At 39.6% G+C, this 15,314-nt stretch overlaps 1 protein-coding gene across 1 annotated transcript in view; it reads left to right on the top strand.

Annotated features, from left to right (window-relative positions):
- The window catches only part of LOC149189828 (uncharacterized), a 130,595-nt gene that overhangs the window by 30,198 nt on the left and 85,083 nt on the right, over positions 1-15,314 (top strand). Inside the window, exons 2-3 of the mRNA XM_089411954.1 lie at positions 2,915-3,006; positions 3,168-3,240. Of these exons, the coding sequence (XP_089268080.1) occupies positions 2,975-3,006; positions 3,168-3,240 (105 nt within the window). The 5' untranslated portion in view covers positions 2,915-2,974. The remainder of the gene's footprint in view (positions 1-2,914; positions 3,007-3,167; positions 3,241-15,314) is intronic.

Here is a 15,314-nt window from a genome sequence, read left to right as displayed (position 1 = left end):
GGATATGATGGTTGAGAAAATCGTAGAAATTATTACGCAAGAGGCTCCCACCCTTTGTTATGTGAATTTTGATTTTGCATAGCGAGGGCCATCATTGTTATGAGGTGAAATGGCTTTAACACTCCATTGCACACTTTGGCACATGTTCTAAATCCAAATTTTTATGATGATGAATTCATTACTCAAAGCAATGGGAAGAGGAAGGCCCCACATAAGGACAAGGAGGTGGCCAATGGAGTGAACAAAGCCTTTCAGAGGTTGTTTCTAGCTTCTTTACAAACTGATTTAAGGGAGGAATTTGCTTGTTTTATTGTTGGATTAGAGGATCTTGTAGACATTTTAATTTTGGATGAGAAGAGGACCATGAACCTGGTTAAATGGTGGACTTGTTATGGGGCAAATGGTGTTTATTTGCAAAGCCTTGCCACTTGTATTCTATCTCAAGTGGTAAGATCTTCATTAACAAAGTATAATTGGAGCACCTATAACATTCATTCTGTGAAGCGCAACAGGTTGGGATCGTGGAAGGCTGAGGATCTTGCATATGTGCATTCAAACCTATGCCATGTGTCTCTTAGGGGTGAAGAATATACAAGTGGACATCAAAAAGATTGGATGTGGAAGCATAATGTCTAGACTTAGAGCTCTCTCTTGCTGCTATTGATATTGGTGGTGAAGCAAGTGGAAGTACTACTAGATTTGCCTCTTGTTCTAGTCCACACTCTACTTCTGCTGAACAAGCATCTTGTTCTATTTTTGTTGACGAGGATGAAGATTGTTATGATATGTAATCATTAGTTGTCTTTAGCTCATGTTTTATTTCATTTTTAGCACATATTGTCTCATGTATAAAGGTTGATTTTGGAATCTTGGATGTACAACCTCATCTATAAAGGCTAATTTTGTATTGCATTATGCAATCATCTATGAGAGTTAATATAGACCTGGTTTTCCTTCTAAAATGCCATTTATGTGTCTCATTATTTTTTTCTTGCAATATAACATTTTATATATATATGCCATTTTGCCCAGTGTTTCCATTTTTGAGGGGTCACGTTTCTAGCCATCCCATTTTGGAAGCTTTCTCTTGATGCCTATTTTGGAGGTATGGAGCACCATATTACACACTCGTGAGAGTTGTTTTGATGGAGCTGCCCACCTTTAGAGGCATATTTCCAACCTTACATGAGGACGTTCCATCACTAGAGCATGAGCGTTGGACATCTTTTGACTTGGAACAATGCTACACCATCATTGACCTTTTGGAGGGGTTTTGGAGCCCAACTTGGTAGCTTGGGACAACATTTGTCCTTTTTTGGAGGAAGCAACCTCTCTCTTTGGTTTATCTCATCTTGAGAGTTGTACATGTCGTTTGACCACTTATATTTTACTATTGTGATAAATTAGTTAGTTGTATTTTATGTTTCTTAGGCTAGATCTAAGGAATCACATGAGAAATTATTATTTTATTGTAAGAGGAAGTGATGCATCATCATTTTCACTCATGGTTGGATACTTGTGAGCTCTCTCCTCGGAGTATCAATATATATTTCTTGGAGCATTTATGGTGTTAAGGGTTCTTTCTTTGTGGATGAATGTTCTCAATTCTTTAAGCTTTTTCTACTCGGTTTATTTTGGTTTATGAAAATTAATGGTGGAATTTTTCAACTCTTCTACAAGCTTTCCAAGATTGATCAATTGAAGGGCATCAATTGTCACTTGGAAGGAAGAAGTTTAGAGCTTCTCCTCATTCTTCCTTTATTGACTTGGCGAGTATTTGACACCACGTTTTCTTCTTCCTTACGGTTCCTTGGCTGATGTTTTAAGTGATTTCATCAAGCGATAGTTGATTTTGGACATTGAAGGCTTTTCCATTGAAGATTCCTTTCTTGTGGACCTTGAATCCATTGTCGATCTATGTTGAGTAAGGGATTACTTATACCTCTTGATGCTAGTCCCAAATTCTAATCCTTCTACACAATAAGCCAACGCTCTAGAGGGTTTTCTTTTTGACCTCATTTGGCCATTTGACTCACCTTAACTCCATTGTCCTAGTTGGACTTGGCACCTAATCTCTTGTCATTCCATCACTTTCATAAGAAAACCCTACAAACTCCAAACCACATTTTACTAATGCTACTCTCAACATCGCGTTGTGCTTCATTGCTTGGTCTTAGTAATCCTCATAGAGAGCACCCCCCTTGAGCTAGAGGAGAGTCAACCTAACGTAGTAGAGGATAGGTTGTTGAAGTGATCGTGGTGACCTTCTTAGAGGTTGCCATTGGATTGTACCATGTGGATTAGGGATTTCATCATTATGTACAATTTGGGCAGTAACGCTGGCCAAGTCTGCTTTATAGTAGCTTGAAGGAGGTACAGCAGGGCATCCTCAGCTATAATATATATGGGGCAAGAGGACAGCCCTGTCTGTTGGACTTGTGAAGGATGATCTTACCAGACATACACTATTAACTGAGACAAAAGCTGACGCATTGGAAAACAATGTTTTCACCATCTATGCAAACCTCATAACGAAGCCCAACTGCGACGAAATTACCATGTCAAGCTTTATCAAAATCTATTTTTAGCAAGGGAACCTGTTGACTAGAATCCTTTGCCAACTCATCACCTTCCTGTGCTGTCAACACTTTGTCGAAGATGAATCATCCTTGAAGCAAGAATTCCTACCAGTATATACTAAAAAATGATAAGAAAATGGTGATTTGATAACTAAGCCTATAATTTTGAAAAACAAATACTCAGCTCAAAAGTATTTGTTTGAAGGACAAGAACTAATTGGCCTCTGAATTTTGAAGATATTTGGGTTTTGACTTTGCAGAGGATGCAATTTTAGATGCAGATGAGGTTTCCAGACAAAACATTACTATTATTAATTTAAAGCCCTTTTTTGCAGTCTTCAATATTAAAAGCAGAAGCAGAGACGTTGCATTAAATCCCATTTCCAAGTTTCAATATGGATAACATAAATCCGCCAGAGTTGCTAAGGTGAGGGGACTTGTTTGAATTTTCTTCAGGTTAATTAGCCAATAGAAGTGATAATGTCAGTTCAGATGCAATCATTTCTGTTTCTTGTTTATCTTTTTCCAAGAGGTCTGTTTCCTGTTTATCTGTGATGTATCATATATTTATTTGTTCATATTATGCAGGCATTTGGATAAAGAATCTGAAGTTCTTACAGAAGCACACCAATCTATTCTAAATGAGTTGCGAGGGCTTCAGGTTATTTGTTTTTTGCATTTTATTTTTTCTTTCATATAACTTCTGATGGTAATTTCTGTTTTAGGTTGGTTTTAATGTAATGGGATGCATTATGTTGAGTTATGGTCAGCTCTCTTTTATTTTAGTTTTTTTCTGTTTTTAAAATATTTTAGTTCAGTTTTAAAATTTTTGTGGACGACAATGCTTTGTACTCACGGTGATATGTTTTTATATATTCATCCTTTTTGGGGGATTTGTATGATTTGAATTTCCGTTAACTAAGAGAATGCCATTCTTGGATTGCACCCACCTTGAAAATCAGATTAAGGGCCATTACACAGTATTGTCAGTGTAAAACACAAGTAGACCAGGGTAATTTCTTATGGAAATAAGGTTAAAGTCTTGAATAGTTGGCATGGCTCTTATTAGATTTGAACTAAGTTGCATGATATGGGGAAATGGGTACGTGTTTCTGAAATGGAAACACACTGGACATGTGACCATCCAAAAAACTTTGGAAATGGAGAAACGTAATCTCTCTCTCTCTCTCTCTCTCTCTCTCTCTCTATATATATATATATATATATATATATATAGAATGTGCTATTTTATAAATAGGACATTATATTGAAACTTGGAAAGAAGGCATTATGAATAAATGTGCAAGAACATTTAAATGACAACATAAATGACAAGCAACGTTCCACCATCACTTATATTGGGATCATCAAGTTTAGTATCTCACCCTCTGCCCCTACCTCAATCTTTTAGGGACATCAGTCAACACCACCTAGGTTTAATGTAACTACCTAATCCAAGCTTTAAAATATGGTAGAAAAAACTTAACATGCCTAATCAATGATTTTGGTTTGAGTGAAGGGTACATTTTTGCTAAGGTCACAAGAAAGGAGTCCAACAATCAATATCACCAACATCAATGTACATAAAGGGGACAGGGCTTAGTGCTCTTGAATAAATGTCAATTCCTTGACCTCATGAGTCATATGTGATATAATCTAAAGAGAATGCCGCAATCCTACCAATCCAAAAATTCTGTAAACTGTTAAGTCTGCTGAATTCTGAATGGAATGTGAAATTCTACTTTCTCCCTATGTAGTCTTGTGAAATTCTCCTTTCTCCATATGAAGTTCAATGAGGTTGGAACCCTCCTTTAAAGAAAAAATTCCAGTCTTAGAGACTTCTAGAAGTCTCATTAATTCATAAATAACTTCCAAGTAGGCATTAAAATAAAAAATATGGGTCCCAACGATCAAACAAAGGCAAAATCAGACAATTCGTTTTTTGAGACATGCTGCTTGGATTGTGAAATGTTCGTGAAACATGTTTCATATGGACTGAAATGCGTCTCAAGCACGTTTCATATGGAGACTGAAATATGTCTCAAGCACATTTCAGCATTTAAATATGGAAACACAAATGGTATGGGGGGTTTGCATGTGTTTCCTGCAACATAGGATTTGAACTTTTGTCACCCCAGAGAAACCCTTTCATTGGACTGTACACACCCTAGGAATCAGATTAAGGACCATTCCACACACACTGTTATCATTGCATAACTAGGACAGGGTAAATTCCTATATAGTATAAAGTATTATAGGTTAGACTCAATTTTTTCCATTAAATTTGTGCTTGAAGAACTAAAAATCAATGTAAGTTGTTTGAAGTTAACGTTAATAGCTTGAACATATGTAGTATGTTCAAAGAGGCAAATAAGTTATTCAAAGTCATATGCAAAAATCTACAAAAAATTGTCAACATCATGAAAAATTGCAATGTCAAAAATAAAATGTGTTTTTTAGAAAAATTGTGACATTGAAGATTTTTTGTGAAAAATTGCAAAGTCTTGTGGAAAAAAACTCCAATATAAGCATGAAATTTGATTTTTTTTCATTCATTTCTTTGAGTTTATTTTTTGTTGGAAGCCATTAGCAGCAATATTAGTTAAATTAATGTAATCATTCACATTGAAGTTTATCTAATTTATAAATTAGAGATGCTTAAGTAACTTAGTAGAAATATCCATATAATGATGGAAACAAATAAATTTCAAGATCAATATTAGAAGCTACTTACCATATAGAGATGTAAGCTTATGAATGTTGTCAAAACTTAAAACAGGATCCTAAACTTTAGAAATATGAATATCTCATTATTTGTTTACAACTTTATCAAAATCATACATTTGCAATTTGTGGGACTTTAAGAAGATCATCCTTGTGATATTGGGATTTGCTGGAGCTGTCATTGTTGTTTAAGATTTGGTGGTCAAGGAAATGAGAATAATGCACTATAATTAGAATAATTGTCCATGAGAAAACATTGACATAGTTATAGCTGATATAAGAGTAATAACTGGGAAAGCATAGAGCAAAACCTTAACCATCCCTTTACACATCAGGAAAAAAACTCTATTATTGGATATTGCTTTCAACTCTATTATATTGCCAATGGATGTATTTTGCAAGTATGTCAATTTTTCTCTTTTACGTGAACCAAATTGTTCATTAAGATTTGGTGGGCAAGGAAATGAGAATAATGTAATGAAGTTAGAATAATTGTCCATGAGAAAACATTGACATAGTTAGCTGATATAAGAGTAATAACTGGGAAAGTATAGAGCAAATTCTTAATCATCCCATATCAGTAAAAAGACTATTTTAAATCTTAAAATCGTAACAACAATTTCTCTTATGCATGTCGCACTGTTTATTGGCTATTACTTTCAATTCTATTATATTGCTGATGGACGTATTTTCCAAGTACACTGTTAATTTTTCTCTTTTATGTGAACCAAATTGTATTAAAATTATATTAAAAATTCCATATTTCAGACATGAGTGTAGAATGAAGGCACACGAAACATGAGTTTAGAATGAAGGCACACAAAATGGTTAAGGTCTCTCTCCTAGTCAGTTAACAAAATGGATTCCATTATGTCTTCCCTCACTGCACAAGTCAGCCTTCATTTTTATTAGCTTGTAAAGTTGAAGGTTAAGATTGAGGAGGGTGAACGTGTCTTTTGAAAAGCTCCCATAGGGGTAAGCACCTTGAGGAGGATGAAAATCCCACGAATCACTTTTCATTGTTGGACTGTTCCCACATTTTGCTGCCTTGCCTCCCTAGAATTGATCTGATTAAGTTTGCTAGGTCAGATTGATTGGTTGGGTTGACCAATTTGAGCATTATTCCCTTCATGCCATAGTTGATCCATTGAAACTCCAAATAGATGTCCTATTTGGATAGGAAATGTTGACAGTGGTGGCAGTGGCGGCAATGGGCATAAGGATGCATCTCCAGTGGTCACTACATGGAGGTAGTTTGTGAAAAGGCCCTTTTTTGTTTGCTTTATTAGAATGCAATGTTTTTGGCCAATGTTGGCCAATGTACCGAATTGCACCAAACTAGCACAATGGAAGGCTACATTGATGCTTTTGAATGTTTGCCTTTTAGAGCATAAATTTAATTGATGAATCTTTTAAGAAATGCTGTTAATTTTTGGTATGTTCTATACTGAGAGCAATTTACTTCAATTTTTCATTTTAGCTCAATATCAATTCCAGATTAGCAATCACATCAGCATGATAGTAAAGTGCAGATGGAACATAAACATAAACATCAGAAGACAAGCCAACACAAGAGGACACAAGATGTGGCACCAGCTAGGGACAAATCCCAATGTGGGGAAACCCTTGATCAAATCTTCTTATATTCTTCAATGGTTCAGCAGAGAGAGAGATAGTACATATACATTTGAAGTCAACACTTTGACTTGCCAAGATAGGAGATCAGACATCAGAGATCTTCACCATGAAGATAACACAAAGCAGCAGATGATAGGCCTAGAGCAGCTCAGTCAAATACCCAGAATACTGAAGCTCTCCTCCTATTAAGCTCTTCCTCCTTTGCTGCTTCACTGAGCAGTAGCACCTTTCATATGCAGTAAGGACTGATGCATTTCATAGCAGAGCTGGACACTAGATAGAGCACAAATGCTGTGAGCTACAGCACTCTAAACAAACCCCATAGTCCACCTATTGACTGCAGCTTGCCTGCACACATTTGCTTCAACGATACATGGCCTTATAGGGTCTGAACGCCGCACTTGAAGAGGCCTCCAACTGCTGGCTATGGCCTGCGACCTAGCCCAGCAGTTGACTGCAACCTTGTCCCTTCATACAGTGACCCAATCAGCCTTTATGCAGCAGCCCCATAGCTCCTCCTCATTGGATGCTTTGCCCATCATATCATACCCAAACAATATGGAAAAGGTCATGCTGTCACCTACAACAATGTGGCATTATGACAGTAGCTTGAGACCTTGTTTGCAGTGGCTGGAACCTCCTTCTTGGACTGTGGTCAGGGCAGATAGAAGCTTCATCAAACTGCGGATAGCTGTGAGATTATCTCTTCCTCTTGACAGCGGTTAGGGCTCTTTTAGAGCTTCATTAGACAGCGTATACGTATTAAGCCTCTCCTTGCAGCGATGAATAGCCACATTTAAGACAGCGTATGACTGTGATTAGGGCAGCATATGAGATTCTCCCATGACTGCAATGTAGGACAGCTTCTTCAGCTGTGAAGAGACCTCATTCACTGTGGCTAGATCTCCCTCTTTGGACAGCATGTAGGGGCTTCTTTAAGCTGCATATAGGTCTCCTCCTTACTGGATATAGATCTCCTCATAAGGCTGCGGCTAGGGCACACTATGACAGCAGATTTAGGGCTCTCCTTAAGTGCATATTAGAGCATACATTGACTGCGTATTGGAGCCCTTTCTTGACAGCGTTTAGGGCTTGTCTTCCACAGCTAATTAGGCCTCCTCCTTGACTATGTTAAGGGCATGTTAAGGCCTCCTTTATGCAGTCATTCAACTGCGTCTATAGGGCTGCCTAAGACCTTCTATTCTCAGCGGCTAGGGCACAACATGACCCTCCTTTTTTTGTGTCTAGATGACTTTTCCTAGGACAGCGTTGGAATAGCTGCACCAGTGTTGAAAATATCGGTATCGGCAAAATATCGGCGAGGGTCCAGAAAATATCTTATCGGCAATATCGGCGAAAATATCGGCAAAATATCGGCAAATATCGGCAAGCATAAAAAATAATTTTTTCAAATTTTTAAATATAGCCGATATTTTCAAAATATCGCGATATTTTGCCGATATTTTCCGATATTTGCCGATATTTTGAAAATATCGCGATATTTTCTCGGCGATATATCGTTTTGCCGAAAATATCGCGATATTTCCGAATATCGCCGATATTATCAACAGTGAGCTGCACTATAGAAGCCGCCTCCATGACTGCGTTAAGGTCTTGCTTCCATGACTGCGCTGAGGGCTCTCTCTTCATGGCAACGTTAAGGTCTCTCTTTTCCATGACTGCGTTAAGATCTAGGGCATCTCCTCTAGTGCAGCGTATCCTCCTTAGATCTCTCCTACCACCAAAACCCAAAGACAAGTGGAGAGAGGTCACAAGAGATGAGTGAGCAAATGACTTGAAGGCCACCTCTATTTATAATAAAATGATGAGGACAAGTGGGGGTAATTTGTTTGCTGGCCGACATTGACGAATTGTCACATAACACAAATAAATTCATATCTCCATGAATACATGTTGGAATTAGATGATCTTTAGATCAATCTTATACTTCTCGACGAGAGGAATCCAAGAAAAATATCAGCTGCCATAAATAAGGAGACCCACATGGAGTTTGGCCCTAGTTTCCAATTTTAACACTCCCTCTCAACTAGGGAGAATTCCATCTGCTGATCTATTTGCTAGTCCGTACTATCTCTGCCATCAGTGCTCTGCTTTGCTCTGCTCTGTTGAATTATGAAGAAGAAGAAGTGATCGAGGAGGTATCATACCATTCTCTACTGACCCGAAGTCAGTCCCATATAAAGAGTGTCTCATACCACTCTTATTGATCTGAAATCAGTTCCAAATAAAGAGAGTGTCTCATACCACTCTTACTGACCCGAAGTCAGTTCCAATTGATCCTAGATCAATATCACCCTACCATAGGGAGTACGGTACTACATGATGCGTCCATCAGTAGTACTATGGTCCCTATCCTCATTTCCCTGCTCATTGGTCAGATGAGAGGTACTTCCCATGAGTCTTAGACTGCATGGGTAGGATGTCTCAGCAAGAGAAGGATGAACCGCTCATCCTACCTACATGTTGCCATGGGGTATCCCAGCGGAAGGCTGAACCACTCAACCTATGACTGTGTCTCAGTAGGAGAAGGATGAACCACTCATCTTGCTTACATAGCAAACCACTAGGGGAAGGCTGAACCACTCACCCTATGGTTGCTCATCGCTCCAAGAAGTACCCCCAAGCCCCCCGGAGCTCCCAGAGCTCAATGTCCATGTCATATAGGACCTTCAGGAGAGAGTCTCTCCATGACTCCTAGTCGTTCTTGGAAAGTCAAGAATTTGACCTTTTCCAGGGGCTTCATTTGAATATCGGCGACCTGCACATTAGTCCCAGAGTAATGGAGCCCTATTGCTCCTCGCTATACCATATCCCAGATAAAGTGGTACTTGATGTCTATATGCTTGGAGCGATCATAGAACACGGGATTCCTCAACAATCGAATCCTATTCTAGTTGTCATAAAAGATCATGTGGGTATCCAACACGTGTCCAAACAACTCATAGAAGAGCTTCCACAACCAGGCAGCGTCACAGGAGGTCATACTCTTAGCTATGTATTCGACCTCAACGGTACTTAAAACAACAGTCTTCTGCTTCTTGCTCATCTAGGATATCAAAGCAGAACCCAAAGAGAACCAACACTAGAAGTGCTCTTGTGATCCTCCACAATGCCTGCCTAATCAATATCATAATAATCATGCAGCCTCACAGCTCCAGCAGTGTATCTCAGTCCATCAGCGATTGTGCCCCGAAGATATCTCAGAAGATTCTTGGCACCAATCCAATGAGGCTTAGCCATATGTTGGCTCAACATGCTAACTGCAAAACATCTATTCGGACGAGAGTTCACCAAGAACATCAATGCTACTATGAGTTGATGAAACTCAGAGGCATTTCCTAAATCAGGTCCGGCAACACTACCGCATAACTTCTTAAAGTTAAGCTCCATCGAGGTAGTCACGGGCTTGCAGTTCACCATTCCAAATCCGAAATCCAACTCCCTCTTACTTTTGCAAATGAGAGGGTCTGCACCTATCAGAAAGAGGTTGTCCACATAAAGTACCAGTATGAGAGGTCTATCATCCACAACCTTAAAGCAATGGTTTGGATTGGCTTCACTCCTAGTGAATCTTAACTTCATCAGATAGTTTTCAATCCTCTCACACCAAGCTCAGGGTGCTTGCTTTAAGTCATAGAGAGCTTTCTTCAACCTGCATACATGAGATTCCCGATCATGAATCTCAAAACCCCTTGGGTTGTTCCACATCTGTGGTCTTGCTATTACATGAGGGGAATGGTCCCCTTGTAAGCTTTCCTTCGGTACATCTCGAACATGTACCTTCATGCTCTTTTTTGAATTCAGGCATCCCTGTCACCTCCGGTGCCATTGAAGAGATGTGTTACATGTCATGGTCCCCATTGGACTTCTTGCAACTTGATACAAATTGCCAACCTTGAACCCAAGAGTAAAAACATCTTTAAAATTCCTTTTCCAAATATGTACCTTTCCATTGATGAATGCCACCTTGTAACCTTTGACTTCCATTGCCGAAATGGACACCAGGTTCTTCTTGAGATCAGGTACATAAAGAACTTTTTGTAAGAGAATCGTGTTACCCTCATTCAATTGACGGGTAACATTTCCTACACCCTTTACCCCTTTACAGGATAGGTGGCATCGTCTCCAAGAATAATCTCCAAGATTGTTTCCTTCTCTATCATATTAGAGAGCGCTTCCTTGTATCCAATGAAGTGCCTTGAGGCACCACTATCAATAAGCCAATTTCCCAACGAGTCTGGTGGAGAGGGCCGACATAAGATAATACTTAGAAACAACATTTGATTTCATACCTTGAGTTCCTTGCATTCTTGAAGAATCGGCCATTTCCTTGATGTTCTGCATTCCTTTTTCCTTAGCCATTGTACCTAACATTCCTTCTATCATTGAAGATGCCCCTGTAATGATTGTGATCATCATCATGTGATGCGTCCCTTCTATTTTGGACACTCCCTCACATAATGGCCAAACTTATTGCAAGCAAGGCATCTGCCTTTCCTTCCACCCTTAGATCTAGGCTTTCCATAGAAGTGACCTTTAGGTAGGCCACCAGACGCTTCCGCTGCGCCACTCTGATAATCTTCTTCGCTTCAACTTCACCCTTGGTGAATTTGATCTTAGGAGCAGCCGATGCATTTAATGGAGGCTCAGGGATTTTACCCTTCACGAAATCCAGCACTTCTTGCTTTCGGGAAGTGGGATGAGGAACCCATTGAGCCTTTTGACCTAGTCCAACTGTCTTCGGTGATTGCTCTTTCACTCTTTCTTGGGCTTTGTCTTCACCTCAGCTTTGATACCATGTTAATTTTAGGTATGTTCTATGCTGAGAGCAATTTACTTCAATTTTTCATTTTAGCTCAATATCAATTCCAGATTAGCAATCACATCAGCATGATAGTAAAGTGCAGATAGAACATAAACATAAACATCAGAAGACAAGCCAACACAAGAGGACACAAGATGTGGCACCAGCCAGGGACAAACCCCAATGTGGGGAAACCCTTGATCAAATCTTCTTATATTCTTCAATAGTTCAGCAGAGAGAGAGATAGTACATATACATTTGAAGTCAACACTTTGACTTGCCAAGATAGGAGATCAGACATCAGAGATCTTCACCATGAAGATAACACAAAGCAGCAGATGATAGGCCTAGAGCAGCTCAACCAAATACCCAGAATATTGAAGTTTTCCTCCTATAAAGCTCTTCCTCCTTTGCTGCTTCACTGAGCACCTTTCATATGCAGTAAGGACTGATGCATTTCATAGCAGAGCTGGACACTAGATAGAGCACAAATGCTGTGAGCTACAACACTCTAAACAAACCCCATAGTCCACCTATTGACTACAACTTTCTTGCACACATTTGCTTCAATGATACACAAATTTATAGGGTCTGAACGCCGCACTTGAAGAGGCCTCCAACTGCTGGCTATGGCCTGCGACCTAGCCCAGCAGTTGACTGCAACCTTGTCGCTTCATACAGTGACCCAATCAGCCTTTATGCAGCAACCCCAGGCTCCTCCTCATTGGATGCTTTGCCCATGTATCATACCCAAACAATATGGAAAACGTCATGCTGTCACCTATGACAATGTGGCATTATGACAGTAGCTTGAGACCTTGTTTGCAGTGGTTGGAACCTCCTTCTTGGACTGTGGTCAGGGCAGATAGAAGCTTCATCAAACTGCGGATAGTTATGAGATTATTTCTTCCTCTTGACAGCGGTTAGGGCTCTTTTAGAGCTTCAGTAGACAGCATATAGAGGCTTCCTAAGGCAGCGTATTAAGCCTCTCCTTGCAGCGATGAATAGCCACATTTAGGACAACGTATGACTGTGATTAGGGCAGCGTATGAGATTCTCCCATGACTGCAATTTAGGACAGCTTCTTCAGCTGTGAAGAGACCTCATTCACTGTGGCTAGATCTCCCTCTTTGGACAGCATGTAGGGGCTTCTTCAAGCTGCATATAGGTCTCCTCTTTACTGCATATAGATCTCCTCATATGGCTGCGGCTAGGGCACATTATGATAGCAGATTTAGGGCTCTCCTTAAGTGCATATTAGAGCATACATTGACTGCGTATTGGAGCCCTTTCTTGACAATGTTTAGGGCTTCTCTTCCACTGCTAATTAGGCCTCCTCCTTGACTATGTTAAGGGCACGTTAAGGCCTCCTTTATGCAGTCATTCAACTGTTTGCATTATGATTCAAGTGTTGTCCTTGATGGCAACTCACTCAGAGGTTGGTACAGGTGCTCAGAGGTTGGTACAGGTGATGGCAACTTAATCAGAAGACAGATCTTAGTACAGCATGCCAAGGAAGTTCATATACGCAGGTTCGTTAAGCCCAAGTCGCGTGTACACGCTAGTTGGCTTCATCAAAAGAGCGTGTATGTGGAAAAGTACCTTTGGTCCATGGCGGTTAGTCCTTGGAAGTTGTGCCTATGGTTTCGGACCATTGTGTCTCGACGGGCGTGTCGATTCCTAGTTTTGAAGTTGATGGTATTGTGTTACTATGGTTTTGGCTCTTGGTATTGAGCAAGGCCTAAGGCTATATAAGGAGAAGAAGATCATTAGGCAAAATCATCTTTCGACAAGGCTTGAATATCTAAGAGAGAAAGAGATCTGATATGCAGGGTCTGGGTTGCTTGATATGAGCTAAGGAGAAATCACATCGGATGATGGAAGACTAGATCTAAGGATAAATCGGGATCTAATGGTTTGAAATGCACTATTATGATATGGTTGATTATGCGTATTTCTAGATCTGCATACTGTCGCAATATTATGTTCTGGGTCTAACTGATGTCTGGTACAGCTGCAAGTTGAGAGAATCTATTTTTAGATCTGTACGCAGGTTGGCTTAGGTAAAAGCGCGTGTATACGCGGGTTTCGCTCATTGAAGTAGCGTATATCTCTTAAAGCTTGATTTTTGGGTTTGCAGTTGGATCTGACTGTTATTGCAGAGTTCTGTAAACTGCTCTGTGTTCTGGTATCTGGTGATTGACAGGGTTCAGTGGTTCAGTGATTCAAAGTTTGATAATACTAGTATTGGTTGTTTTATGCTTCAATGATCTGTTGTGAAAGTTGAATGAATTGGGGTCTACAGATTGTAATGTTGTGCTTCAGGAATATCCAGTCTGAAAATGTATGAAAGGTGGTATCTGAAGGAAAGAAGATTGTAGGTCAGCACCTACGTACTAGTATCTTGGCTAGTACAAGAGCAAAGGGGGTTGGAGCTCCCTTCCAAGGAAGTTTGGAGAACGAGAGAAGGTTGTAGCCTTCTGCAGGTTGTAGCCTGCGTACTGGTATAAGGCTGCACCAGTACAAAAGATTGTAAACTGAAGTTTCATATTAAAGAAAGATAGAGACAACTTGCAGCAGGTGGTTTTCACCCACATTGGGTTTCCACCATATATCTTGGTGTTCATGTGTGTGGCTTTTGATCTGTTCTGTTATACTGCACCTGTTTACTGTTAATGTGGTGAATAATGTCCTGATGAACTTAACTGAAGAATAAGCTAACTAAATTATGAGTTTTCTTCTTATACGCTGTTTTATTTAGTCACAGTAGCGTGTACACGCTGGTTCACTTAACTGAAGTAGCGTATATGTTTCTGAGCATGGAAAAAGTTTGATTGATCTGATAATACTGATTCACCCCCCCTCTCAGTATTATTTCCAACAATTGGTATCAGAGCAGGTCCTTCAGAGAAGCTTGATCGCTTGAAGGAAGATCATTCATCATGAGCAACTACGAGAAAGAAGCATCAATCAGGCCACCGATTTTTGATGGGACAAATTTCAATTATTGGAAGGTAAGAGTTACTGCATATCTTCAATCTCTTGGTACAGAAGTTTGGAACATTGTAGAAACAGGCTATGCTTTTCCTTCAGCTACTCCTACAGATCCAGCTGAGAAAAAGCAGTATGAAACAAATGCAAAAGCAGTCAGTACTCTATTAGGAAGTATATCCCAAACAGAATTCATGAAGGTCATGCACTTCAAATCAGCAAAAGAGATATGGGACAAAATGATCACTAGCTATGAAGGAGATGAACAGGTAAAGCAAGCTAAACTTCAAACTCTCAGGATTCAATATGAGACTCTCAAGATGTATAATGATGAAAGTGTGGCTAATTATTTTCTTCGGGTAGATGAGATTGTTAATTGTATGAAAAATTTGGGTGAAGAAATAAAAGAGACTATAGTAGTTCAAAAGATTCTAAGATCATTATCCCCCAAGTTTGAATCTAAAGTATCTGCAATAGAAGAAAAAGAAAATCTCCGTGTTCTCACTATGTCTCAGCTACATGGAATTCTAACTGCTTATGAAATGAGAAAGGGAGGT

The sequence above is a fragment of the Pinus tabuliformis genome, chromosome 3_1 (genome assembly GCF_031772625.1).
Source record: "Pinus tabuliformis cultivar Carrire ecotype Pingquan chromosome 3_1, CPIR1, whole genome shotgun sequence".
NCBI classification, from domain to species: Eukaryota; Viridiplantae; Streptophyta; class Pinopsida; order Pinales; family Pinaceae; genus Pinus; species Pinus tabuliformis.
Note: the sequence above shows the minus strand (reverse complement) of the source record. Positions and strands in the feature narration are given on the sequence as shown.